Raw genomic sequence first — 26,188 nt, 5'->3', positions numbered from 1 at the left:
ATTTATAAAAAATTTTATTAAAAATATAAAATTATAAATAAATTTATAAAATTTATAAAATATAATTTATTTAAAAAAGCATAAAATTGGACTCAATCGCCTCTAAAGCTAAGCTAGAAAAGCTCTAAATATATGATCCCATAATAGCCACTATTTATACATTATTTTAAGGTTTACAAAGTACTTTTATCATCTCATTTGATTTTCACAACCCCCTTATGAGGAAGGTGCTGCTATTATCTTCACTTTACAAAGAAATTAAGTCAGAGTGATTCTTCTCACTTGGCTAGTAAGTGTGTCTGAAGCTTTCCCTTCTCCAAGTCCAGAGTTTTCTCCACCATGCTACAAGCTTTTTACATTTTGCTGCTGCTCCTCTGTGGCCCAGAGTCAAGGGCTCAGAGACATCCAATCTCATTGTCTAGAACTCTGGCTCCAGGCTGGTGGCTGGCATGAAGGCTGGCTTGGATGGGGAGTACCTTCGCTTGGCGCTGGAGAGAAAGAAGAATGGAGGCCGTTCAGAGGAGGTGGTTCTGGGGATACAGCACAGTGTGCCTGGACTCATTGGTGTGGTGCCTTCCAGGTTCCAGGTAAGCAGGTCTCAATCTGCAGGTAAAGCCCTGTTTGCTCCAGCAGGAGTCCTTTATCTTAACTAGTGTTTGATGAAGCCCATGGACCTCTTCTCAACATCATGTTGACAATTAAAGTTGAACTGTTAAAGTTTAAGAGAAAAAAGTTAAAAACAGTTAAAGAAAATCCTTAACAAAACCATTAAAGAAAATATTTTTAGTTGGAGGTTAGGGAAAAGCAGGAGTCCTTTATTTTAATTGGTATTTGGTGAAGCCCAAGGATCTCTTCTCAGAATTAGGTTCACAGTTAAAGTTGAACTGTTAAAGTTTAAGAGAAAAAAGTTAAAAGAACAGTTAAAGAAAATACTTGTTTTTAGTTGGAGGTTAGTGAAAATAAAATGTAATTTTTTTCTTGTCCAAGTTTACAGACCCTTGAAATCTATCCATGGATCCCTAAGGGATCTGTGAATTCCAGATTAAGAGCCCCTGCTTGATAGCCTCTCCTTAACATTTGTAGCTTTCTTGTCAGGGACAACAATTGTGATTTCTTGAGTGGGGTCCTTCTGATCAGAAGAGGCGTTCCAAATGTGGCAAATAAAAGGAGAGAGCCCTTCTCCACTCCTGCCCAAGTATCCTTCTATCCTTCCAATGTTTAAATGTATCTCCTGGGTTCTGCAGGTCAGCTGCAGCGGGGAAGCCTCCTCCAGCCAGCTGTCCGGTCACTGTAGCGGAGACATCTCCCACCGTCCATTTGAGGTACAGACTTCCTTCTCAACGATGGGGTTCCGTAGATGTGGCGCAGTGAGGTTCAACTATTGCCGGGATAGCCTAAGCGCAGGTGGCTGTCACAGCAGGGGACGTGGGCAGGAAGTCGTAGGAGAGCTGGTGCACACATTCTCCCACCTCCGTTTCCTTCACATCCCAAAAGACATGAAGGTCAGAGCCTTGCTCACGTGTCAGCCCAGTAGACTGAAGGCCAGGCTAAATCTAACTGCAGAGGGACAAGGGATCTACACCCACTTAGATGTTCAAAAGGCATCAGGGTTCAAAAAGGGCAGAGTAACTTCTTCTCTGAGGGGAGAGGCTGATGCACATCTCATCAACCACACAGCAGACACCTGGAGGGTCCCCAAGCCACATTGCCATGGTTTTGAAGGGCATGTTCATGCCTCCCTTGACAGGAGAGGTGTATTCCTCTCAGCAAGAACTCACTGGCAGGGCTGGGGCATAACCAAGGTCAAGTTGCTCCAGGATCTACCACAAAAAAAGAAACCACAAAATTTAGGCAGGAGGTGGTCAATGACATTATATGCAAAAGCAAAAAATAAAAAAATTAAGGGCAGCTTGAAAGTTCGAAGAAACCAAGATTCTTTCCATACAAGCGGGTTTATCTGGCTGCTGGATCATGGGGCCAGAATGAACTGGACTTGGGAGCACCAGTGGAGACAGCTGAGGACTCTCCTTGTGCCTTCAAGTGTACAGCTAGTGGGGTGGGTGACCTACGGTCCAACCTTGCTAATTAGCAAGGTCCGAGTCATTGTGGGGGGCCAGCCCTTGAGAGCAGAATTGCTGACCTCCTGGGGAAGGAAGACAGAGCTGAAGGTACTGCTGCACCACACCATCCTGAGCTGGCTGCAGACCGGCATTCCTGAGAGAAACTGGTTCCACGGAGCAGCTCAGCTTGGGAGTCGGGCAGAACTGAGTCTGGAGATGTTGAGTGGAACCTGCAGGGTGTCCGGTGTGGGGCGACAAGGGAGGAGTCCACCCGGGCAGTGGAAGCTGGCTCTCCGTGGTCACTGTCCCTACTTCCAGGTAGAAAGGAACATGTTCTTCCCAGAGAAGGACATGTTTCAAACTGCTTTGGCTCTTGCATGCTGCTGGCTGGGGCTCCACTGACCTTGGAGTGGGCAGACAGGTCCAGAATGATGCTGGGGATGGAGATATGGACCATTTCAAAATGAATCAAACAAAGGCGCAGTTTGAGGGAGGAGAGGACAGAAACCCTGAATTAAGGGAACTGAAAGAGGCTAAGCCATAGCTCTCTCACCTTCCAGTCTGATGAGGCTTTATAAGTACCCACATGATCCAGAAACTGTGCCAGCCCCTAAAATAGACCCTAAAACACTTCTTCCCCCTGGAGAAATGTCCATTCTCCTTGAGGCTGGAAGGAAGATGTTAGCCATATGAGTAATTTCTAATTCTGGAATTTAGTGGTAGAACTTCATATAGCTCCATGGACTTCTGTCCTAAAATCATAGAATTAAGGTTCAGAAGGGACCTTTGAGGTCATATATTCCATTAATTTTACAGTTGAAGTCAAGAGAGGTTAGTGTCTTGCATTAGATCACACAAGTTTTAAATGGCAAAGGAACAGAATTCCTGTGATTCCAAAACCAGGGATCTTTTCATTGATGGAAAAGATCGTATTTGTAGTAGTAATAATTAATGATAATGACTAGTATTTTAAGATTTATAGTGTTATATATAAATATACACACACACACATATATATATGTATATATGCTCCTTTAATTCTTACAATAACCATATGAAGTAGGTATTATTACAACATTTTAACAAAGAAGGGAACTGAAACTGACAGAGATTAGTAGTTTCCTTGGAGTCAGATAGATAAAAAGTGTCCAAGATGGGATTTTCTATTGCCAGGTCTCCTCTTTATACCTCTATCATTCTGAGCTTATGATTCCAATTCATCCTTTGCCTTCAGGTAGTCTTAGAATAAAATCAGAAAAGAAAAAATAGTTCTATCCCTATGGAAGGTCAAAAAGTAGGCTTTCAAGAAATCAGTACACTGCCTTATCTTTTTCTCTTCCCTTCTTAGTATTCCTCCACCTTCTGATCCAGGAATCTGAATTGTTTAGGAACCTTAAATTCCTTTGCCAACACACATTGTCATGGATTTAAAGGATTTTCCTTATTTTTTTCTCTGAACTTTTGACTTATCTTTCTCTTCTCTACATTAAGTAGTCTCAAGGGTTTTTTTTTCTTTTTTTTCAATTAACACTTCTCCCAATTGAAAAAGAAAAAAAAAAAGTCTTGTAACAAATAGGAATAATCAGGCAAAACCACTTCCTACATTGGCCATGTCCAAAAATATTGGTCTTATTCTGTGGCTTGAGTCCATCATTTCTACTAGAGGAGGGCAGCATGCTTCATCTTTGGTCATCTGGAATCATGGTGTAGCAAGCTACAAGCATATATTCCCTAAGTCTTCTTTCCAAGTTAGACATCCTCAATTTCTTCTATTGGTTTCTTGCTTTATCACCATCTTCTGGATTCATTAACATGTTAAAGCATGAATATTATTTCCTAAAATAAGGCACCCAACATTGGGCTGAACCCTCCCAATGTGAAGTGGGCAGGGCATATATTCTCACCTTCCTCATACTGAACACTTTCCACTCAGTATAGCTTAAGATTGGTCTTTGTTTTTGTGACTTCTATTGTTAATCCTTATTGAATTTGCAGTCCACTAAAAACAAAGATCTTAAAAAAAATAATAACACATAAAAAATTTTGCCTAACTACGCTACTTTCTCCACCCTATACTCAAAGAAAAAGCAACTTATGTGAATAATTTTATTTGTATTTCTCTTAATTAAAATTGATCTTTTTAGATTCAAATTAAAATTCTAATTTATGGAGATGTTTCTGCATCTTAAAATTGTTATCCAGCAAGTTATTTTTTTCAGTTTTTTTTGGTCAGCTGCCCACCTAATAAACCTTTATCAAAATTATTGATAAAGGTCTTTAGCATATATTCTCATTTCTATCCTTCCCTCCTTTCTTTCTTCCTTTCCTCCTTTGCTCTCTCTCTGTCTCTATTTCTCTCTCTTTCCCTTCCTCTATCCTTCTACTCTCCCTTTTTTCTCTTCCCTCTTTTCCCTCCTCCCTTCTTTCCCCCCTCTGTCTTTTCCTCTCTCCCTTTCCTCCTCTCCTTTTCCCTCCTTTTTTCTCCCTCTACCTTCCCACTCCTTCTTTCTCCATAAACAAAATATATGAATATGTATGTATATATACACATACACATATATACATGTTTGTCTTTACAATGTAATAGTATAAATTTGTTCTAGTTCTGCTCATTTCACTATATATTTATGTGTGTATTATATAGTATATATAATGAATATATCCCAAAGATCTGTCTCTGAAATATATTTCTATATCTATAACTTTATATTTCATTTTTCAGCTGTCATTGAATTATTCATGACTATTCTTTTGATCCAGATATCCACCTTAGCTTGAATATACTCAACTATACCGACATCTAGTTCATTTCTTCTGATTTTGTCCAAAAATTTAAAAAAGCATTAGATACTCTTTTAATGTTTTGCTGAAATATAAATCTATAACATACTTGCCTTCGACCAGTCTGGTTTCCTTGTCAAGAAAGGAATAGGCTTTTAGTGAACATTGCTTCTCTTTCTAAATGTAAACAAAGCATCTCTTTAATAAAATGTTCTGGAATTTTTGCCAAGAATAGATGTCACATTTTTCACTTTAGAGTTTACACACACTCTGTTCAAGAAAAATGCTTAGGCTATAGGAGAAATGATATATTCTCCCATCAGAGAGAATGGGTTGGTTGTGGAGGGGTTCTTGAGGTCATTATTTCCCTAACATCCTCAATCTTCCTTGGTTGCAGAGTCCAGCCATGCTGTCCCTGAATGGTTCCCTTCTGGCACATGGTTGCAAGGCCAGGCTGGCTGGACACCTCTCTTCTGGTGAAGCCTTTACCCACGTCCACTTGTACACTTTCTGTGGTCTCCACAACCACTTGGAAGCCCAGCTTCAACAATCGTGGCCTCTACTCAAAGGACTGGGAATTGCTGAAGAGAATCTGTTCAGGGTGTCAACTACAGGCGGAGATGCACCGAGGGTGCTGCTCGAATTGACCATAGGCCCATGTTCTGTGATGGCAGATGGAGATATCAGGATGGAAAGCAACACAACTCACACCAACTGGACCCTTTCTCTGGAGAATCATTGCCCTATAATAGAGGTATAATCCAGTCTCAATTTTTAGGTCCATTCTATATTCAATTTATATTTACTATATACCTACTTACATCAAAAACTGCGTTAGTCATTGTGGAGGATATCCTTGGGTTCATGGACCCAGCATGGACCAGCATAGGAGCTGCTTAGTAGTTTTTGTTAAATGAGTGAATGGATATATGAATAAATAAAATAAATTTCAGCTAAGGGAATGAGGTTTGAAGTGACCAGGGAATGTTTCTGAATCTTGAAGGATGCATTAGATTTGGCAAAGATGAGGAAGACAAGGGTTAAAAAAAAAAGGTAAGAACCATTTCTACTATGTACCTTAGTGTTAAAAATCTAGAATTTTCTGGTTTATTATTAATCAGGCTCTTAGGTCTTTCATATCAGCATAATTCTCCTAATAACTCCTAATTTCTGCCAGTCTTTTCCCTGGTTATTTATCAGCTATATTTATTCTTTTGCTTTGTTCTCAATGATCATCCCTAACAAAAGACTGAGGGGCAGACATTCCCAGTGCATCATTGTGATTGCCATCACAGCTTTGTGCTTCTATGGCAAAGCAATAAATTGCCTAAACTATTTCTGTATCTTCTGGGAGTTTTTAGTATCATTTGGAAGTAGGGATTAGAAGACATCAGAAGAACAAAAGAATGAATTATGCCCTAAGAATTCTGAAAATTAAACTGAGTATAAATTATGTCATGCAATTCTTAAGTGAATTAGCTTCTTCACCAATTTATTACAAATATTTATGTATCTACTGTATATGATACCTCCAATAGGCAAATACAAAGATGTATAAAACAAAATCCTTCTCCTCGAGATTCTGATAGTCTAGTAAAAGGAATAAGTATGTAAATAAGTGGTATATAAAAAGAATTTGGTGAGTGCTCAGGAAAAAGAAGATGGAGAAAGAAGGGGAGGAAGGAATTCCTTGATGGTGATGGTGGCCAGGGATAAGAGGAAAGATCAAGGAAGGCTTTGTGAAACACACATTTTGACTACTGAAAATGGTTAAGATTTGAGTTCTAGAGAAAAGTATGAGCAAAAACACAGAAGTAAGAAAATAGAGATCATGTTTAGAGGACAAGTAGTCATTTAGCTTAGCTGGAGCATGGAGTATATAAGAGAGATTACTGAGATAAGCTAAATCAACTGGGTGTGTTTGTGAAGAGCCTTGAATGCCAGGATAAGAAACTTGGGCTTTATTTCATAAACACAAGAGGTAGAGGATTTCTGCATAAAGGAGTGATGTGATCTGAGCTATGGAAATGTGAGATGTGTGCTAGTAAATGTTTAATAACAGTCTCTCTGAAAACCATGACATGCTTTTAAATTTAATCTGAATTATTAACATTTTTCCATCTCTTTTTAGAGTCTAGATAACCAATAAAATAATAAGTCAAGCCCTGAGTTATAGCATTTACCAAATTATGAGATGTAAATGCTCATATTGCAAATTTAACAGCAGAATCTCCTAAGTCTGTATTAACTGACTCCAGAACATCCTTGCTAGTGACTGCTGTGGAGGATGGAGAAAGGCCAGAGAAGAAGAGAAATAATTCACAGCTGATATTGTGTACTTGTTAGGAGCTATTATCTTTGAGGGACTGCCTCTTAGCCATTGTATACCAGGCTTGAGATTCCCTTAATTCCCCCCCTTCCCCAACATGTCATTTACCTAAAAATGCTGGGGTTCTATTGGTCATTCAACAGGTTCTCTGATACATCAAGTATAGCTCATGCTTTTTAAAAACCTCCATTTTCTTCTTCCATGATTACAGAAAGCAGGGTTTCCACAGAGTCTGGCCACCAGGGGCTCCCTCAGGATTGGACCCTGTGATAGTGCTCTCACCATGGCCCTCCAGAGTGATGAAGGAGATGCTCACATGCACTTAGCAACTTCCTGCAGACAAAAGCCCTTGGTACAAGGAAGCCTGCACCATTCCTTCAGGTCCCTGACCCATCTGGGGCTGCCCCCCAGCAGCACCATCTACCTGCAGACAGGGTTGGGCTCTATCCCACAAAGCTCCTTGACTCTCCAAGTTGGGCAGTGTCGACTTCTGGGAAGAATGGAGTTCCAGCCCAGGAACAAAACCCAGTGGGTACTTGATACAGAGACAGACTGTGAGCTACTGCAGGTAGGTCTGGGCAATGAGGAAGGGAAGGAAAAGTGCAAGAAAACAGTATCCTCTGGTGATTATAATATATATTAATAGTGGGAAATACTAGATAGTTATAATTTACAATTGTGTAACATATAGGAAATCTATTGTATTCACCTTGAAATAATCCATTTTATAGATGAGGAGGAACTCAGGTTAAGAAACCTGGTCAGGGTCTATAGAGAGTGATGAAGTAAATAAACTGAGTCACTCCATGTTGTGTTTTAGGATCTCAAATCTGTTAGAAATACGGGTTTACTAATTAACCAGGCAATTGCTGAGACTCTGAGGTTAAGGATCCTGGCCAGGGTCACATAGAGAGTGATATCACTCCATATGGTGTTTTAGGATCTCTTATTGAGTGGTGTGGATTACCCTTCCAGCCAAGAATCCCAACTAGCAATGAAAGCTTAAGACTTTATATATCTTTCCAGTGGGTTTATGGATGATTCTGAGAAGTTATGTACCTGTAAATCTTGCCTTGTAGTTATATCTCAATAAGACTTTATTATCAGAAAAAGCAAGCAAGTTAAAGATATAGTTGACAGTAGGTGCTTTATAAATGCTGGCTGACTGACTTTAACAAGTTGGAATTAAGGTTCTTTTAGGGTTATTTTGGATCCATGCCTTTGTATGTGAGATTTATTTGTGAAGCAGTAGGGACAACCTCTTTAAATTCCTGCAAGGTAGTGGGTGAAAGAAGGTAAAGGAGGAAGGGAGGGGAAGATTTAGATTATCCAAATGCCGTCCTAGGAAAAATTCCAGACTGAGACATTATGATTTTGCTTCTATTTCTACTGCATTTAGGAAGCTTGGGGGGGTGTGGAAAGAAAGGGGAAAATGAGAAGCAGGAAAAAGAAGAGGCGGAGGGAATCCTTTTTTAGAGCTCCAGCCTTGGTGATATAACTTCTCCTCAGGTAATGTGGTATGGTGACAAAAAAAAAAAAAAAAAAAAAGGATGAATTTGAAAGCAGATGACTTGAGTTTAAATAGCCAACTAAAATTCAGTTACTTTGGCAAATCCAGACTCTCAATTTCCTCATCCATAAAATGGGGCTAATAATATTAACTTCACCAAGCTGGCAGGGCTATTGTTCAAAAAGCACTTTTTAAACCTCAAAGTGCTTTTGCAAAGTGAGGGGACTATTTAGATCTCTCCTTTTCTAAGCCTTCACTGACTCATTCCTTCTCTCCTTAATCCTCCTTCTAGACATCTGGACACTTGGGCTCCAATTTGACTTTCATCTACTTCGCCTAAGTCTAACTTCCCGCCAGCCTGTCTTCAAACCCTCATCAATCAGTGGGCTTCACTTTCTTGCCTGCTTCCCACACTCCTACACCCTACTTAGCAACTCTTCAGCATTTATGAGCACATTAATTATTTCTCCCCTCCAATCTAACATGCTTTCTCCTTTGCCAAGACATCTGTGATTAAAGTGTTTAGTCTAGCTGAACAAATGGAATCAGCCAAGAAGGGCTATGCTTGGTGGGGAGGAGGCGGGAAATCCTTGGTGTAGAGCTGACCAGGTATTTTGTCTGACTGGTGGCAGGACCTTGGGATCCCTGCCCGGATGCACCTCAACGGATCAGCTCAGGTTGCCGACAGTCAGGTCAAGCTGCTCTGCACTCTGGTGATGGATGGCCCGGCAGCCTTCTTGGAACTCAGGGGGGCATGGCAACCCCAGATCACCATCCGAGCCACGTTCAGGCACACCTTGCCTACATTCTGGGCCATTCCTCAGGAAACCAAGCTGTCTTTTCAAGCTGGCAAACAGGCCAAATACCAGCTGGGCCTGACTCTGAGATCGGGAGCCTGTGAACTCCAAGCTAATGGGGATCTGCAGCTGGAGAAGAAGTTCCAATGGAGGGCCCTGGTTGAGAATTTCTGCAAAGCAACACAGGTACTTCAGGAGGGAGAGCTCCCCAAAACCCACAGGACATTGTGCTTCCCAATCCCTATGAGACTGGGCAGGAAAATCAATGAGGCAACAAAGTGCTTACAATGTATCTGTCAGGCATGGTGCTAAGTGCTGGGAATTAAATTGTCTTTACATTCTAACGGATAAGGTAACATGTACAAAAGTCAGCTAATGTCACAGATACAAAGAAACCTTACAGGAGACAACAGGAGCAACTGGGGTGGGCTGGAAGGATCAGGAAGGGCAGAAGGAAACATTTGGATTGAGTCTTGAAGGAAGCCAGGGATTCTAAAAGGTAGAAGTGAGAAAAAAGTATATTTCAGGCATGGGAGATAGAACATGGTTAATGAGAAATAGCAAGTATGCTGGTTTGTATGGCCTTGCAGAGTCCATAAAATGAAATGATTTATAAGAAAACAAGATAGGAAAAGTCCAGATTGTGAGAGGCTTTCAATCCAAATAAAGGGCTTTATATCTGGTCCTAGAAATAATAGGGAGATACTAATATGCTAACCTGAGTTCAAATCTTCTTGAGATACTTACTATCAATGTAATCCTGGGCAAATCATTTAACCTTGGTTTGCCTCAGTTTCCTTAACTGCAAAGTAAGGATCATAATAGCACCAACTTCTCAGGATCAGATGGTATAATATTTATAAAGTGCTTTGCCCAGTGCCTGTTAATAATAGGGTACCATATAAATGATATTTTTATTATTGACTCATTGAAACAGAATTTTAGTTCTCTTTGAAAATGAAGGACAAACAACATTTATTACTGTTATTATCATTAGAGTTTACAGAGTTTGTATATAGAGGGGTGGGGGCAATATGGTTTTATCTACACTTTAGGTATATCATTTATTGAGTTGTGTGAAGGATGAGTTTGAATAGAGAGAAATATGAGACAAAGAGACTTCTAATTAGGAGTCTTACAACAGTTGTCCAATAAATTTGGTGGCCCTGTGGGTACAGAGAAGGAAGGAGAGATATACAAGAAAGTTATGGAGATAGAAGCAGCAAGGATATGTTGGGCAAATGAGAGTAAGGAACCAAGAATAACACTGAAGTTTCCAACCTGAGTGATTAGAAGGCTAGTAGTAACCTTGATAGTAACAGGAAAGTTCAGAAGAAGGAGAAAGATAATGAGTTTTCTTTTGGACATGTTGAGTTTGAGATACGTATGGGACTTCCACTTTGAAATGTCATATTTGCAGTTGGTGATGTGGGACTGGAGCTCAGCAGAGACTAGGTCTGAGAATTAGCTGCATGGAGATAATTGAACTCTTGGGAGATCGCCATGAGAAGATGGAGAAAAAAAGAAGTGAGACAGGACAGAGCCTTGGGATATTCAGAGTTAATAGGCATAACATGGTAAAGATCCAGCAGAAACCGAGAAAAGAATGGCCAGACGGGTCAGAGGGAGAACCAAGAGGATGGTTTCACAAAAATTCAGAATACTTAGAAAGAGCAGATAATCACCAGGGTCTGAGACTGAAGAAAGGTCAAGGAAGGTGAGGATTGAGGAAATGCCATTGGTTTGGACAATTAAGAGATCACACTGGTAGCTTTATGAAGAATAGTTTTAGTTGAATGATGAGATTGAAAGCTAGACTGCAAAATTTAGAAGAGGATAAGAGAAAAGGAAGTGGAGACAGTAGTATTGATGGCATTTTCAAGGAGGTTAGCTGCAAAGGGGAGGAGAGATAAGATGACAATTAGAGGAGATGGTAGGGATATAGTTTGTGTGTGTGTGTGTGTGTGTGTGTGTGTGTGTGTGTGTGTGTGTGTGTGAAGAATGATAGAGATATAGACGTTATAATCTGACTGCAAAAATAAACAGTGACCCACATGGCCAGAGAAACTAATGTAGATCTAATGAGATATTGGTCATTATACAGTACCAGGCATTGTAAAAGGACCATTAGGTTTTTAATGGGTTCTTTGTAATGATCACAATGTTGATAGGTCCAAATAAAAATGAAAATAAACTGAGAATGGTGGCTTGTGCCTACAAGCCCTACTGCTGGGGAGGCTAAGACTGGTGGATTGCTTAAGTTCTAGAGCTCTCAGAATCAATGGGAATAAAATCAATTACGTGGCACCAAGATGGTAAAATTTTAAGAATTGCCTAAGGAAAGTGAACTGCCAAGGCAAGAAAAATGAAGCAAGTCAAAATTCTCATGCTTGCCATTATTGAGATTGGGCCCATGAGTGGTCGTTGCATTTGTAAAACACAGTCTCTGGCACCAATAAATAATATTGATGATGGTGATGATGGTGATGATGGTGGTGTTAAAGTAACTAATCTCTAAAGTCCTGTTGAACTCTTAACTCTAAACACAAACTAAACACAAAATTAGAACTAATTAACATTAATTAGCTGTTTAAACTAATTCTCTGATTTGATGCTCTCCAGGCTCTTGGGGTCCCAGGTCGGATTGATGGCTCTGGCTATGTGGTGGTGAACAATATGGATCTGGATGCTCAGATGTTAGTCACTGTAGATGACAGCACAGTGAGAGGCCTTCTTATCCTGAAGGCTACTGAGGTGAGTAGGTCACAAGTAAAATACTGGATATTGGGTATGGAAGCCAGCCTGAGGATGCTGACTATTCTCCTCTAACACAGCTAGAATATCTGACAGGAAAAAAAATCAATAAACATTTATTAAATACCTACTGTGTGCTAAACACCATACTTGAGTACTTGTTCAAATTACAAGGAAGAGAATTGAAACTGAAACTGCTGAAATTGGGAAAGGTCAGGGCTCTTTACACAATGGAGAGAAACCCAACCAGGTAAGTCATCGAGAGCTTTCTTCTGCTCTGAGGATGAGGCAGTGTGATGCAGTAGGAAGAGTCCTCTGATATCAGGGGACCTGGATTTGAATCCTGTCTCTGCTAATTTACTATCTGTGTGAACTAGCAACTACTGTAGTCCTCACTGCCTGAAGGCCCTATCTCCTATATTTCACCTCTTCCAGTGCTATTTTTGGATGGTGTCTAGTATCTCTGCCATTAACTCCATCCCCTCCCTCAATTTTGGGAGTGTCCTTCACCTCAGTTCAATTAAATCATTTACCAGTCAAATTAACTTTTATAAAGAAATATTTGCCTCAAGGCTGTAACAAGAACAAATGTTAAAATACCTCTCTCCTTACCACATACACACATGGAAATTCTTGCTCAAGCCACCTCAGTCTTTGGGGAGAGGAGGGAGATTAGGTGCACAAGTTCCTTCAGTTCTCATATAACCTAGTCCTACCAGAACTTCTCTTTGAACTCAAATCATGGTTACCTTGGCTTCTCAGGGGCTTCCTTCTAGATTGGCTACAACATTTGAACTGGAATTTTGTCTTTGATCACTAGGGCTGAAATCTGGGTCCAGAGACTCCACTTCTCATACTTAGGACTAAAAAGGACAAAACCCCAAGTCCATTCTCAGACCACAAGGCCCTGAAAGGAAAGGGCTACTTTTCCTCAGCCAGCTGTTTTTCATGTGAGAACCTGGCTAAGTCCCCTAACCTTTCTGGGTCTGTTACCTAATCTGTAAAATCAAGGGGTTTGATAAGAAGAGCTCTACAATCCCTCAAAGCTCTAAAGTTATGATCCTACTATCATAGGCCCTAATTTCCTGAGCAGTGGGAATAAAGAATCCTAAGATTCTTTAGGAATCTTTGACAAAAACCTGACTTTCCCTGTGGTATTCATTTTCTTTTTCATTTCTCTTTTTAAAGTCTTGTTTTTATTGATAGCTATTTAAATATCATATTTACTGACTTTCCCTATGGTATTCATTTTCTTTTTCATTTCTCTTTTTAAAGTCTTGTTTTTATTGGTAGCTTTTTAAATATCATCTTCATTTCTGAATGCATTTCTCATATCTTCCCTATGTAGTGAACCACAATGCCTTTAGCAAAGATTTAAAAAAGAAGAGAAAAAATACTTTAACAAAAGGAACTAAGTTATTTCTGATAGAATATGCATTATTATGCATCCATAGTTTAGGTAGTACATTTTCTCCACTCTTCCTTAGGGCTAATCTTGGCCATTATAATTTAATTTTTGTCTTTGTTGTTGTTTCTCTTTCTTCTCATTGCTATAAGTATTGTGTATATTAGTTACCTGGTTCTGTTTATCTTATTCTTCACCTGTTCATGTATCTTCCCACCCATAATTTTTTACATTACAGGAAAATTCCATTGCATTAATTCAATACAAATTATTTAGCCTATTCGCCAATCATCAATATTTGCTAAAGTAAGATGTTACTTTATTTCTATTATTTGCTACCACAAAAAGTGCTGCAATGAATATTTTGGCATATATGGCTCCCATTTCTTTTTTACCTGACCCAGACACATCAAGAGCTAGACATGCTGTTTACCCACAACCTCCCTGATGCTATCCACTTTGGCATCCCAGCTCGGATCCTGGTGGATGTAACCACAGTGAGAAGTAATCATAATTATAGGCGTACCATCCGATTTGGAATGGACAACAAGCAGGTGAGAGGGAAAGGCCTATGAAAGGACTCTCTGGGCACTGTCCGGCACAGCACTGCAGGAGGAATCCTGTGAAAGCTGCCATCTTGGCTGATCTTGTATCCTTTGTGGTCAACAGATTTCTGAGGAGCTTGGTTTCACTCAACAGTCAGACTATGTTTCCCTCGACTACAAAATCCGACACAATGTCCCAGCGTTACAGGCATTAGGGCTGGAAGACAGGATAGACTTGCAGGTAGGTCACCTTTCTCCCCATTTCTCAGATCTCTCTCATCTTCCCCAAATACAAAGTTTGAAATACCATTAGGGAGGAAACTTGGTGGAATTGAAGGTGCATTCAACTAATAGCCAAGAGGCCCAATTTATCTTCTCAGTCATCCAGTTTTCTTGATCTATTTGTGGCTATTGGATCTAGAAAGCTCTGGAGGGGAAAAGTGAGATAGGTGACCTTACAGAGCCTTCCCTCGCATAAATGCAGTGCAGTTAATGTCATGCTATCACCTCCCTGATGTCATGGCCCTCTTCAAGAATGAATGACAGACAACAACCCATTAATAAGATCCATGACCTTGGGGAAATAACTGTTGTAATTGTTGTAGAAGGGAAAAACAAAAATAACCTGATATTAGAATTAGAGGAGTCAGGTTTGAATGCTGGATTTACTGTTTCTGTGTGACTTTGCAAGACCATCTGGCCTTCAGTTTCCTCAGTTTATAAAGTGAGAGGGATGAGGTCGGACTAGATGATTTCTAAGGCTTGAGCTGTGATTTAGACCTCTCTGGTTTAAACCTTTATGGAGCACTGGCCCTGAAGTCAGGGGGACCTGAATTCAAATTTGGCCTCAGGCACTTGATTTCAATTGTCTCAAAAGACAAGCAAATAAATAAAATTGCATAGTCCAGGTTGAGAACCCCTTCTCTAGCCCAACCTTCCACTCCAGCCCTGAGATCCTGTAGAATTCCACTTGGTTCCCACCACCCTGAGTTGATGTTGATGTAGCTGATAGAAAGAGAACTCTTTTCCGACTTAAATCCTGTTACTCCCAGCTGTCTCTGGACCACCAAGCAGCCAAGAACTTGAGTATCAGAGCCCAGTATGGCTCAGGGATCATCACCTTTGGAGGCCAAAGCTGGAGCACCACAGCCAAACACTCCTGGTCTGGGACTCTCTGGCATAATTGGCCTGTGTTGTTGCAGTGTGGACTTCCAGAATCACTTCAGGTACATCAGACCTCAGATTCCTTTTCCATAGCCCCATGAAATGCTTCCATATTAATTCATGAAAATCTTGTTCACCTGCGCATCCAGGAGTGATGACCATTGCTTGAATTCCTGTAGTATTTTGGTGCCATGGAGGGCAAGCACAACTCTTGGCCCTGGTCTCCTATTACCACTGAGAAATAAAGTTTTGAGTCCCCTCCAATAAAGAAATGGGGAAGCAAGATGGTTAGTGGGGTTTTCTCCCCTCATTTCCCACTAACCCTCTTGCTCCCACTTCTTTATGTTGAGTTGATTCAATTATGTCCTACTCTTTCATGACCCCATTTTGGGTACTTTTATCTTCCTTTAATGGACTTAAGTCCAAAGAAGGATGGATGAGATCCTCTCTGAAATCTTAGTTAAGCCCATAGATTCTAGGATTGCTTAACTTGGTTTTCATTTTTTATATAATGAAATGAATATTTTATATGTGAAATCAATTCCTTTCATGTAATAACTTGATAAAAAAAATGAAATGTTTCTAATTGGATCAGATCCTTGAAGAGTGTAAGGACCATCACAGAAGTCAAAGTGAATTTATTCTGTGGAAGTTCTGAGGTGATGGATTTGGATTTTTTATTGTTATTGTTCTCAGAAAATGACAGGTAAGGAATTTAGGGTGGTGGCTCAATATCTATCTCCCTTTGCTTTAATTCAGGTTGCGATGTATCTCCAAGGAATCAATTCCAACATTGACAGCTCTGTGAACATTCTGATGGGGCAGACGTCTCTCAACTACACCATGAGCTGTTTTTATGCCAGACAGCAAATAGAGTTCTCTTGTTGGAGCAAACATAACAGCAGTGCTCTGAGGCAAGGAACTGGCTACCCAGAGGTGGTTGGCTTTACTGTAGTGCTACAGACACAAGGTAAGAATGGTGTATTGCCTTCCTCAGGCAAAGACTGGGTCCAGATTTTTACCCTCATCCAAGGACATGTCGGAAGGCAGCACTGTCTGCCATTACTTCTGTGGCAGTCAGGCAGAGAAGAATCCATTGGAGTCAGGATGATAGTGCATTTAAAGTAGTGGTCCTCAGTCAGTAATCTCATACTAGGGATTTGTGTTTTTAATAGCTAGTACTTTACATCTATATTCTCATTTAATCTTCACAACTCTGTGGGTAAGTGTTATTATTATTCCCATTTTAGAGATGGGAAATTGAAGATGAGAACTTAAGTGATTTGCTCACATACATAGTAAGTATCTGAGGCAAAATTCAAACTCAGATTTTCCTGATTATAGGCTCAGAGTTCTATCTACCACATCACTTGGCTGCCCCAAGGGAACTGGTAAGAGGAAAAGAGGAAAGAGCACTTTTATTAAAAAGGATTGAACTGTAGTCAAGTCTTGATTCTTTAGAGGCTGTTTATCTAGTATGTATATTATTGAAGTTCCCGCCTCCTCTTCTTCTTCCCCACCTGACTCTTGGCCATCTCACTGGTCTTTTTTTTTTTTACAGTATGCATGTGACCAGTGTGGGGAAAAGAGACCTTGAAAGCAAACCTTGAGAAAAATTTTGATGGGAAAAATAGGTGGCAGCAAATGGCTGAAATAGTTTTAAATTACTTATTCTCAGAGATATAGTGATTAGATTGTTGAACCAGGAGACAGGAATACCTTGATTCAAATTCTGCCTCTAACAGTTGCTAACTACATCATCATGAACAACTTCCAATCTCCCCAAACCTCCATTTCTTCATCATATTCTTAGTGGACTAGATGGACTTCAAAATCCTTTTTCACTGTAGTTTGATGATCATATGGTTTAATTTAGTCTTACATCTTGTATAAGACATGCTCCCCAAACTCTTTGTTGCTACAGATTAACAAGAGTTTGTGGGTTATTCAAATAATCAGAGGATTGAGGGGAAGAGATTAAATCAGTTCTTAATCTATGCAGTAATCTTTGCTTGAGTTTGAAAATCCTAGCCAGTCTATACATAGTGAAAGCTTGAAGATGAACTAAAAACTTTTATTAAACATTAACAAACATTTCTTAATTACCTGTTGTGTTTGAAACACTATGCTAGAGTTTAAAAAAATGAAGTGATGAATAATACATGGTTCTAGCCCTCAAGGGATTTATAATCTAGTGGGAAAATGACCATTTTCTTTTGAGGGTTAATTAAAAACATGATTTTCTTCTTCTATACATCAATTCCCCAAAGTCAGAGAAAATAATTTCCAAGACTCAGAGAACTGATAATTTTCCCAGCTTTTACTGCCATGCTGAGAAGTAGGCTTTTCAGAGCCAGGGAAAGAATAGATAAAGATGACAGTTTGACATTTTCATTGTGTGGGAGAAAGGAAGGTTCGCTGGCAAGGAAGTGAGACTTCAGCACCATCTGCCATGGACCCTCAGAAAGTAGCTTCATTGGAAGCCCCTCAAGAATCCACGGAGCAGCCTTGCTTGCAATGTCAAAGGAACTTTTGAAATCATTTTCCACATTGGGCTCATGAAGTAGAAAACATGGTTAGGCATATCTGGAGGGAATTAAATGTATCACAGGAACTTGGCTTTCCAAACAAAACCCCCAGATTTGCTCATAATGAGTTTTAGTTTTCTAAAAGTACTTTAAGAAACATATAGCATGAGGGTTTCAAGTAAGAGAGAGAATAATTTCCTGACAGTGAAAGTTATTAGGTTTTAGAAGGGGTGGCTAGAAAGGACTTCAGAGTCTCTTATCTACATAGCTTAAAAACAAGCAAACCCCCAAACCACCAAGTTTTGAAGAAACAGAATATTTTAGAAATCCTTAGGTTTGTTTTCTAATTTCCACGGACTGCCCCTAACCAGGTATGGGACATTGGACTATATGGACTAACCCCTTCTGGGTTTTATTTCCATCATCCACAAAATGAGATATACCATGAAACAGTCAGGTGGCAGAATAGATAGAGCATAAGATACAGAAAGACTTAAGTTCAAATGCTGCTTCAAGTAATTACTTTGTGGCCCTGGGCAGGTCATTTCACCTCTGCCTCCCTCAGTTTCTTCATCTGTAAAATGGAAATAATTATAGCATTTATATTACAGATTTCTTGTGAAAATCAAATGAGAATCTATATAAAGTGATTTACAAATCTTAAACTAGAAATATTAGTTATCATCACTACATTAGATGATCTCTAAAATCTCTTCTAGATCTAATGAAATGTAACTTATCTCTTTGGCATGGTCTACATGTGATACTGCCCACAAGCAAGCAGACCAAACAATCAAGTTGGTAGTGGGCCTTTTGTCCATGTCATGTGAAGATTGTCTGAAAGAATTGGAGAATAGAAGACTTGAGGAAGAGAAGATAACTGTCTTCAAGAATTTGATTGACTTTTTATGTGGAGGAAAAATTAGATTGGTTCTATTTGGCCCCCGAGAATAGAATTAGGAGCCATGGATAGAAGCCACAAAAATAAAAATTTAGGTTTGATGTCCAGAGGAAACAAAAACAAAGATTTCTAATAGAGTTTTCCCAAACTGTAAGGGCCAACTCAAGAAATAATGGGTCCTCTCTCCTGAGAGGTCGTCAGCAGAGGCTGGACAACCACAGTATGTTATAGATGGAATTCCTTTTGTAAATGAGTTAGACTGGACATCTGCTGGGGTCCCTTCCAACTTTCAATTTCTGTGATTCTGTGATCCTGAGCAAGCCAATCCTCTGAGTGTTAGTTTTCACCTCTGTAAAATGAAGGATTTGTACAAGATGGCACCCAAGATGCCTTTCAGCTTTTAATGTTTCAGTGATCTGAAGGTCTCTTCCAGGCTAAGGAAATTACTGAGTTGAGACCAACTGAAGGATGCTCTCCATGCAGATAGGGCTTGTAGCTTTCTTTACTCATTGGTGGGGACCAGAGAGAGCAATATCACCCTCACTGTAGTCTCTAGTTTCTTCCCTATCTTGGAAGGGAACAAAGGGAGAAGAATGGCTACATAAGGGCATAAGGAGACATCCTATCATAGAATGTAACTCGAAATGGAATTGGAAGGAACATCAAAGGTTATCTAGTCTAACCCTCTCATTCTATAGATAAGTAAACTGTAGCATAAGAAATAACTGATTTGCCCAAGTGGCTGGATTTGAATTTAGGTCTTCCTGATTCTTAAGTGACTTGCCACAGATAGTAAATATCAGAGGTGAGATATATGAATCCAGGTCTTGTGACCTTAGAGCCAGTTCCCTTTCCACTACACCTCATTGGCTTGCTATTACTAAGTGTTTTTATCCTTCCACATCTAGAAACACAGACCCAGGGCAGCGTGAACATCCAGGGAGGGGACAGGAAAATCAGTGTCAATGTAGCAGCTCTGGCGGCCTTGGAAGTAAATGGGACCCTCGAGCTTGTAGTCCATATCCAACACACAGTGCCAATTCTCAGACAGCTGGGCCTGCCCTTCACAAGCCAGGTAATGAGAAGAGATTATTATTCTGGTCCCTAGGAAAGGACCACAGCTAGAAAAGCTCTAGGAATTAGTTATTTAAGTTTTCCAACCACCGTTTGCATACTCAAGCCACTTTCTGGATGGACCATGTATTGAAAAAAGTTTTACTCCAGACTGGCTCCCTCCACTACTCCCTGAAATATTTTTCTCAAGGAAGATTGGTGTGTTTATAAGGAATATGATTAACTTTAGTTGGTTTCCTAGGTAAATCTGCTGTGAAAAATCATCTCATGATGAAGTGAGCAGAACCAGAACATTGTACACAGAAAAGCAAAAATGTATGATGTTCAACTATGATAGATTTAGTCCTCCTCAGCAATGGGAAATGCCATCTGCATCCAGAGAAAGCATTATGGAGACTAAATGCAGATCAAAGCATACTATTTTCACTTTTTTGTTGTTTTTTTTCTTTCTTGTGGTTTTTCCCTTTTGTTATGATTTTTCTTGCACAGCATGACTCATGTAGAAATATATTTTAAGTGGATGTACATGTATAACCTTAAAAAAAGGAGAAAAACCATCTTATGCATTCCAAAGTTTTAAAAATGATTTTAAAATTATCTACCATTTTGAACTAGTTTTGCTCTACTATTAATAAGAACACAAAAGATTTGCTTTTATTTGGAATCCTTGAGTAACGCCCTCAAAAGTCAATCTGTAACTTGTTAAAGTGGTTTTCAGAAGACTTGTTTCTTCTGTATTCGTATTTTTTTCTTTTTTTTATTATTTTAATAGTTTTTATTTACCAGATATATGCATGGGTAATTTTACAACATTGACAATTGCCAAACCTTTTGTTCTAATTTTTCCCCTCCTCCCCCCCCAGATGGCAGGTTGACCAAAATATGTTAAATATGTTAAAGTATAAATTAAATACAATATATGTATACATGTCCAAACAGTTGTTGTGTTTTTTTTCTTAATAAAGTGAATTAGATTCCTTCTCACACACATGTTCACCCTAGACACACACACACACACACACACACACATACATGCATTCTATATACACATATACTTCCAAAGGACTCATAAAGTGATAGAAAACAGTTTCTATTTAACTTATTTCTTGTTGAAAGTTGGCAATCTGGTCAGTTACCAAGTCTGTATTAAGAATCTATTAAGCAATGGTACAGAATTGGAGGTGAAGAAAGAGGGGGATAAAAAGCACATAAAATCCTTGTCCTCGGGAAGTTGAGAGTTTGAAAGGAGAATAAAAGAGAAACATACATATGTGTGTATGTATGTACATAAACACACATATGTGTATCACACTATAAATAAATATATAGTATACATGAATATAATCAATAGTAATCATTAAGTCTGATTATTGCAGTGTGAAAAAAGGAAGGATTCATCACAGATCACATCAGCGATTTGGAGAAGGCTTAGATCTAATCAGTCTACTTGATAAACATGTGTTTTCCATCTTAATCTTATTGGGGTAATTTTGTAAATTCAATCCATATCAACAAGCATTTATTAAATATATTCTATGTGACAGACACTGATAAATTCTGGAGAGACAAAGATAAAAAAAATTTAGGTTCCATCCTCCAAGAATTTTTACTTTATTTTTTATTTTTATGTTTATTTATGTTATGTTTTGTTATGTTATTTATGTTATTTATGTTTATTTATATTATTATTTTATCCTCCCCTTCCTACTAGTTGTTATTCCAGGAAATCTTGGCAGCCAGTGAAATGAAAACATCCTTGGAGGTGACCTGTGAGAACCAAACAAGTCTTCTCATCCATGTGAGGGGAAGGAATCAACTGCTCAGGTAAGGAAAAAGTCTTTGGATCTGAGTTTCCAGATACTCACAGATCATGAATTCATAGTATGTTGAGGGGCAGGTGGACTAGGAAGGAGAACTTAGAGCTAGAATACTTCTTGACTAAATGACCACATACAACTCACTTAACCTAACTGCCTCATTTTTCTTATTGTTGAAATGAGGAAATTGCACTGGGTCACCTCCATGATCCTTTTAAGCAGTGAAATAATGACCTTATATTCTAGGGAAAGAGAATAAACTTTGCTAAAAAAGATTTCCTATATTATAGGTTTTCTTCACCAATATTATAATAGTAAATCTGAATTGCCCTACTAAAATAAGAGGGAATTCCTGAAATTGTTCCTTAATTTTTCCTTATACTCTTATAAGAGGCCAGTACTGATTTCAATATTTCATTCCCGTTTTTGTAATCCTAGTTGGAAAAATACTTATGTTTTGTTTCTCAAATTATACAATGTGGTATGATCAAAAGTGTTGCATTCAGAGCCAAAAGCTCCAACTTCTAATTCAAATTCTATCACTTACTTCCTGTGTGATGTGACATTAATCTTGCTAATCCTTTGTTTTCTCCTTCATTAAAGAAGGGAGTTAGGGTAAATGATCTTTAAAATCCTTTCAGGTTCTATGATTATTTTTTCCAGCAAAGAACTACATGTTACCAGCCAACAGCATCTCTCCTTCCTCCTCAACCACTTCCCCAGAAGAGCCAAACTTTCCACCAAGGTAACTATTCCCTGTGGCTCACATTCCTGTTGGCCAGTCCCTGAGCTCTGCCGGCTCCTAACTCATTCCACATGCATCTTTTTTCTCTTCTCATGGCTGCCCTCCAGAGCAGAAAGTTGAGGGAGAGAGGAGTATGTTGAAAGGGAGGAGGCAGATGGAGATTTGGAAGGGGGCAGTGTTAGTGATACAGAAGAATTTGTTAACATGTTCACATCTGTTTAAAGGAGCTAAAGAAAACCCCAGGTGAGCAGCCCCAGGCTGCTCTACAGAAATGGGCCTCTAGCTTTTTAAAAACCCCATTGGTGTTTACGTGCTTTAGCTGGCTTGCTGGGTACCTTTCCTCCCAACCCCCTCCAGACAGTATCTCCAATCCCCAGCTCAGTGGAGATTCTCCAGCAGAGCATCCTGCTGCTGGGGCCCACGCTCTGAGTCTGGGATAGATTAAAGAGCGTTTCAAGCCCATCAAGACATGGCTTTAAAGGCTTTTCCAGTTTCCCGACATCTCAGACTTTGTCTCCCAAGCTCAAAGGTTTTTTTTTTTTCTTTTTTCCCCAAACAAATGGTTGGCCTGGTATCTCCCAACATAAGTTGTTCAGCATTTCTTTTAATACCCTTGTGTCTTGATAATTGTATAAATATGTATACATATATTGGATTTAACATCTATTTCTACCATATTTAACATATATTGAACTATTGGCCATCTAGGGGAGGGCATGGGGGAATAGAGGGGGGAATTGGAACACAAGGTTTTGCAAAGTCTAATATTGAAGAATTGTCCATGCATATGTTTTGAAAAATAAAAAGCTTTAATTAAAAAAAGAAAACATTTTTTAAAAATTCACTTCAGTCTTGAAAAAAAAATAAACAAACAAACAATCCTTGTGTCTTACATCTGCTGGCAGAGTGAGGGGCCTGGCTCAAAATGGGGATGTCTAACACATGTTCCTGTCTTGAACTTTCCTCCTTCTCCTTGGGGAGTCTGGGTCAGAAATAAGCTCCAGGAGAGCTCTGGAGAGAGTTCAGCCCTGCACATAGAGCTTGTTTCTCTAGAGATCTTTCAGCCCAACAGAGACGAGAAAGCGGTTCTCTTTCCTAGCAGTCCCAGGACTGTAGGTAGCCTTAAGCTTGTTCCCAGCCCTCAGGTCACAGTGAGTGAATGCTGATGATAAAGTTCCACTGTGATAAAGGCATATACGTGGATTTGACTCCCATCTCAGAATTTTCCTAACTACCTGACTTCCCAAACTGTAAAACAGGTTTAATAAGGGCATTGCCTTACATACAAGAAACAACACCAACTCTGTGGCCAGAGGGCCTAGATACTACTCCTGTTTCTCATTTATTATTTTGGGCAAGTCACTTAACCTACCTCAACTGTAAAATGAAGGAGGGCATACTAGATGGCCCCTTTGGGCTCTAGATCTATGACCCACCACATGGGATCTTTGTGAAGCTCTAATGAGATATGTTAAGTATTTTGTAACTAGGACATACCATACAAATGTGCATATAGATATAGATATACACATACATACATGTATTTGAAACATAACAATAATAAGTAACATTTATATAGTACTTTAAAGTTTGCAACGCACTGTACATATAATATCTTATTTGAAACTCACAACAGCTCTTTGAGGTGAGTGTTATTATTGTCATAAATGGGAAAACTGGATGTGAAATTAATAAAATGATTTCCCTACAGTCACACAGCCAGTAAGTATCAGAAGCAAGATCTCTAGAATTTGAGTTAAGCGCCTCCTTCATTATGCCAGGGGTTGACAAACTATGCCCAGATCAGTTGTGAAATGTTCCCTCAGATTCTTGATGAAGCAACTTCATTTTGCCCTCTCACCCACCTAGGTAAGTTATTCTACAAGTGGAGCTGAAAACATGATTGCTGTTGACCTGGAAAAGCATCATTTCCACATGACCACAAAGCTGACATTTGCTGCATCCAACTTCACTCATGTGACTGAGCTGATGCATACAATTCCCCAGGTAGGGAACAGCAACTTGGGGCCCTGTGTGGCAGCCAGAGCCCGATGTTATAGCCAGGTTATAGAAATGATAATATTTAAGTTTCCTGGGCAAAATCCCAAAAAAAAACAAAGAGCCCAAAAGTCAAGTGAGCCTTGTCAAGTGGGTGAAATTGGTCTTGGTCTTGACCACTCCTCTTTTGGGAGTCACCTTTCATCTGAAGCACAAACTCCCTAATTGCCCAGAGACTTCCATTAGTAGTGCCTCATACTCTGACTTTTTTCTAAGTCTTCTCCCATTAAAAAAAAAAGGGGGGGGTTCTTAACTTTTTTTGATTCATGGACCTCTTTGGCAGTCTGGTAATGCTTATGAACCATTTCTCAAAATCATCTTCTTCTTTTTTTTTTTTTTGGTGGAAGTAATTTGGAGAGCCTAAAGTTTTCTGACTTACTTTTGTTATCTTCCTAAAATCCTCTACTAAAATCACATTTTTAAATGCATAAAATAAAATATATAGGATTACAAAGGAAACTATGTTGAAATGAAGTTTTTAAAAATGGTTTTAAAAAAATTTGTTGGTAAAGGTTTGGCAATTGTCAGTGCTGTAAAATTACCCTGCATATATCTGGTAAATAAAAACTAAAAAAAAAAAAAAAAGTTTGTTGGTCCCAGCTTAAGGACCTTTCTGTTAAAATGTACCCTTTTTGAGTCCAAGTACTTCTAGGAAGTCCCATTCTCAGACTGGCAACAATGAATGGTAATGTTGTCTCGTCATCCTTTACACAAGTAACTAAATATCTTATCACGATTAAATCATTATTCAAACAGACAAGTATTTATTTAATATCCACTTGGTGCAAAACACTGGATTCTCCAAACCAGATTGCTGACTCCAAGACTAATGCTCTGTCTCAAAAAGCCCAAGGCCTAATTAAACTTTTTCTCACCTTTCTAAAATCTTTTCTCCTTTAGTCCCTTCTAACCTGAACCCCCACCTGAATTGCCACTCTGGTGATGATGCTTCCTTCTTTCTCCTTTGTAGCTCAAAATGATCCCCTGGGAAATGGTGCTTCTGACCATGTATCAGAAAGCCAATGGGACTAGAACCATCCAACAATTGGTACTATGGGGTGGCCAGGAGTTCAAATTCATTGGCAGCTACAAGGGACTTTTTCCCAAGTTCTCAAGGGGCCAGCACCTGCAGGGTAAGTTTCTCAGTCGCAAGTCATTGAATAGGCAACAACCAGTAGATATCTATCGACAGATAAAAGTCAAAGATTAGAGAAGGCATCAGCTGTGTTCATCAGGCGTCCCTAAGCAAATATAGAGATTAAAAAAGTTTGTAATAACTTCCTAAAAGGGGCTAATTCTGGCTCTAGACATGTGTTCTAATCCCAAATTCATTCCTAGGAAATATTCATTTATAAACAGCAATCCTTGATCTTAATTTGATGCAGTCCTAAAGGAAATAGTCTTTCCTGAGAAGAATTATCAATCACAGCCCCTCTGTTATGAAGGCTTTTTTGCCAACCCTGAATTATGCCATGGTTGATTAATGTGAAAAAAGAGAAGAGGCCCAACTAACTGGGTCCCATCTGCTACTTTCCTTTCCTCCCAAACTAGGTTTCCCAGTCTCCAAACTACCAATCAGTCAGTTAACAAATATTACTTTGTGTATCTCTCTGGAAGGCATTGAATGCCCGTCATTGAGTCAATATCTTCCTCTTGGTGAGCTAAGGACTAATAAGTTGGTGCAGGTATCTGAGATGGGAATATTTGCTGTGTTATCCCA

At 39.3% G+C, this 26,188-nt stretch overlaps 1 protein-coding gene across 1 annotated transcript in view; it reads left to right on the top strand.

Annotated features, from left to right (window-relative positions):
• Positions 1-26,188, top strand: part of LOC141550295 (uncharacterized) — a 155,855-nt gene that overhangs the window by 81,097 nt on the left and 48,570 nt on the right. The window contains exons 40-54 of the mRNA XM_074280791.1: positions 423-587; positions 1,245-1,322; positions 5,239-5,595; positions 7,382-7,738; positions 9,313-9,663; positions 12,100-12,231; positions 14,041-14,190; positions 14,306-14,422; positions 15,234-15,407; positions 16,105-16,315; positions 19,683-19,849; positions 21,560-21,672; positions 22,329-22,410; positions 24,280-24,417; positions 25,439-25,601. Of these exons, the coding sequence (XP_074136892.1) occupies positions 423-587; positions 1,245-1,322; positions 5,239-5,595; positions 7,382-7,738; positions 9,313-9,663; positions 12,100-12,231; positions 14,041-14,190; positions 14,306-14,422; positions 15,234-15,407; positions 16,105-16,315; positions 19,683-19,849; positions 21,560-21,672; positions 22,329-22,410; positions 24,280-24,417; positions 25,439-25,601 (2,755 nt within the window). The remainder of the gene's footprint in view (positions 1-422; positions 588-1,244; positions 1,323-5,238; positions 5,596-7,381; positions 7,739-9,312; positions 9,664-12,099; positions 12,232-14,040; positions 14,191-14,305; positions 14,423-15,233; positions 15,408-16,104; positions 16,316-19,682; positions 19,850-21,559; positions 21,673-22,328; positions 22,411-24,279; positions 24,418-25,438; positions 25,602-26,188) is intronic.

This window comes from Sminthopsis crassicaudata, chromosome 1 (assembly GCF_048593235.1).
Source record: "Sminthopsis crassicaudata isolate SCR6 chromosome 1, ASM4859323v1, whole genome shotgun sequence".
NCBI classification, from domain to species: Eukaryota; Metazoa; Chordata; class Mammalia; order Dasyuromorphia; family Dasyuridae; genus Sminthopsis; species Sminthopsis crassicaudata.
This window is presented reverse-complemented; position numbering and strand designations above follow the sequence as displayed.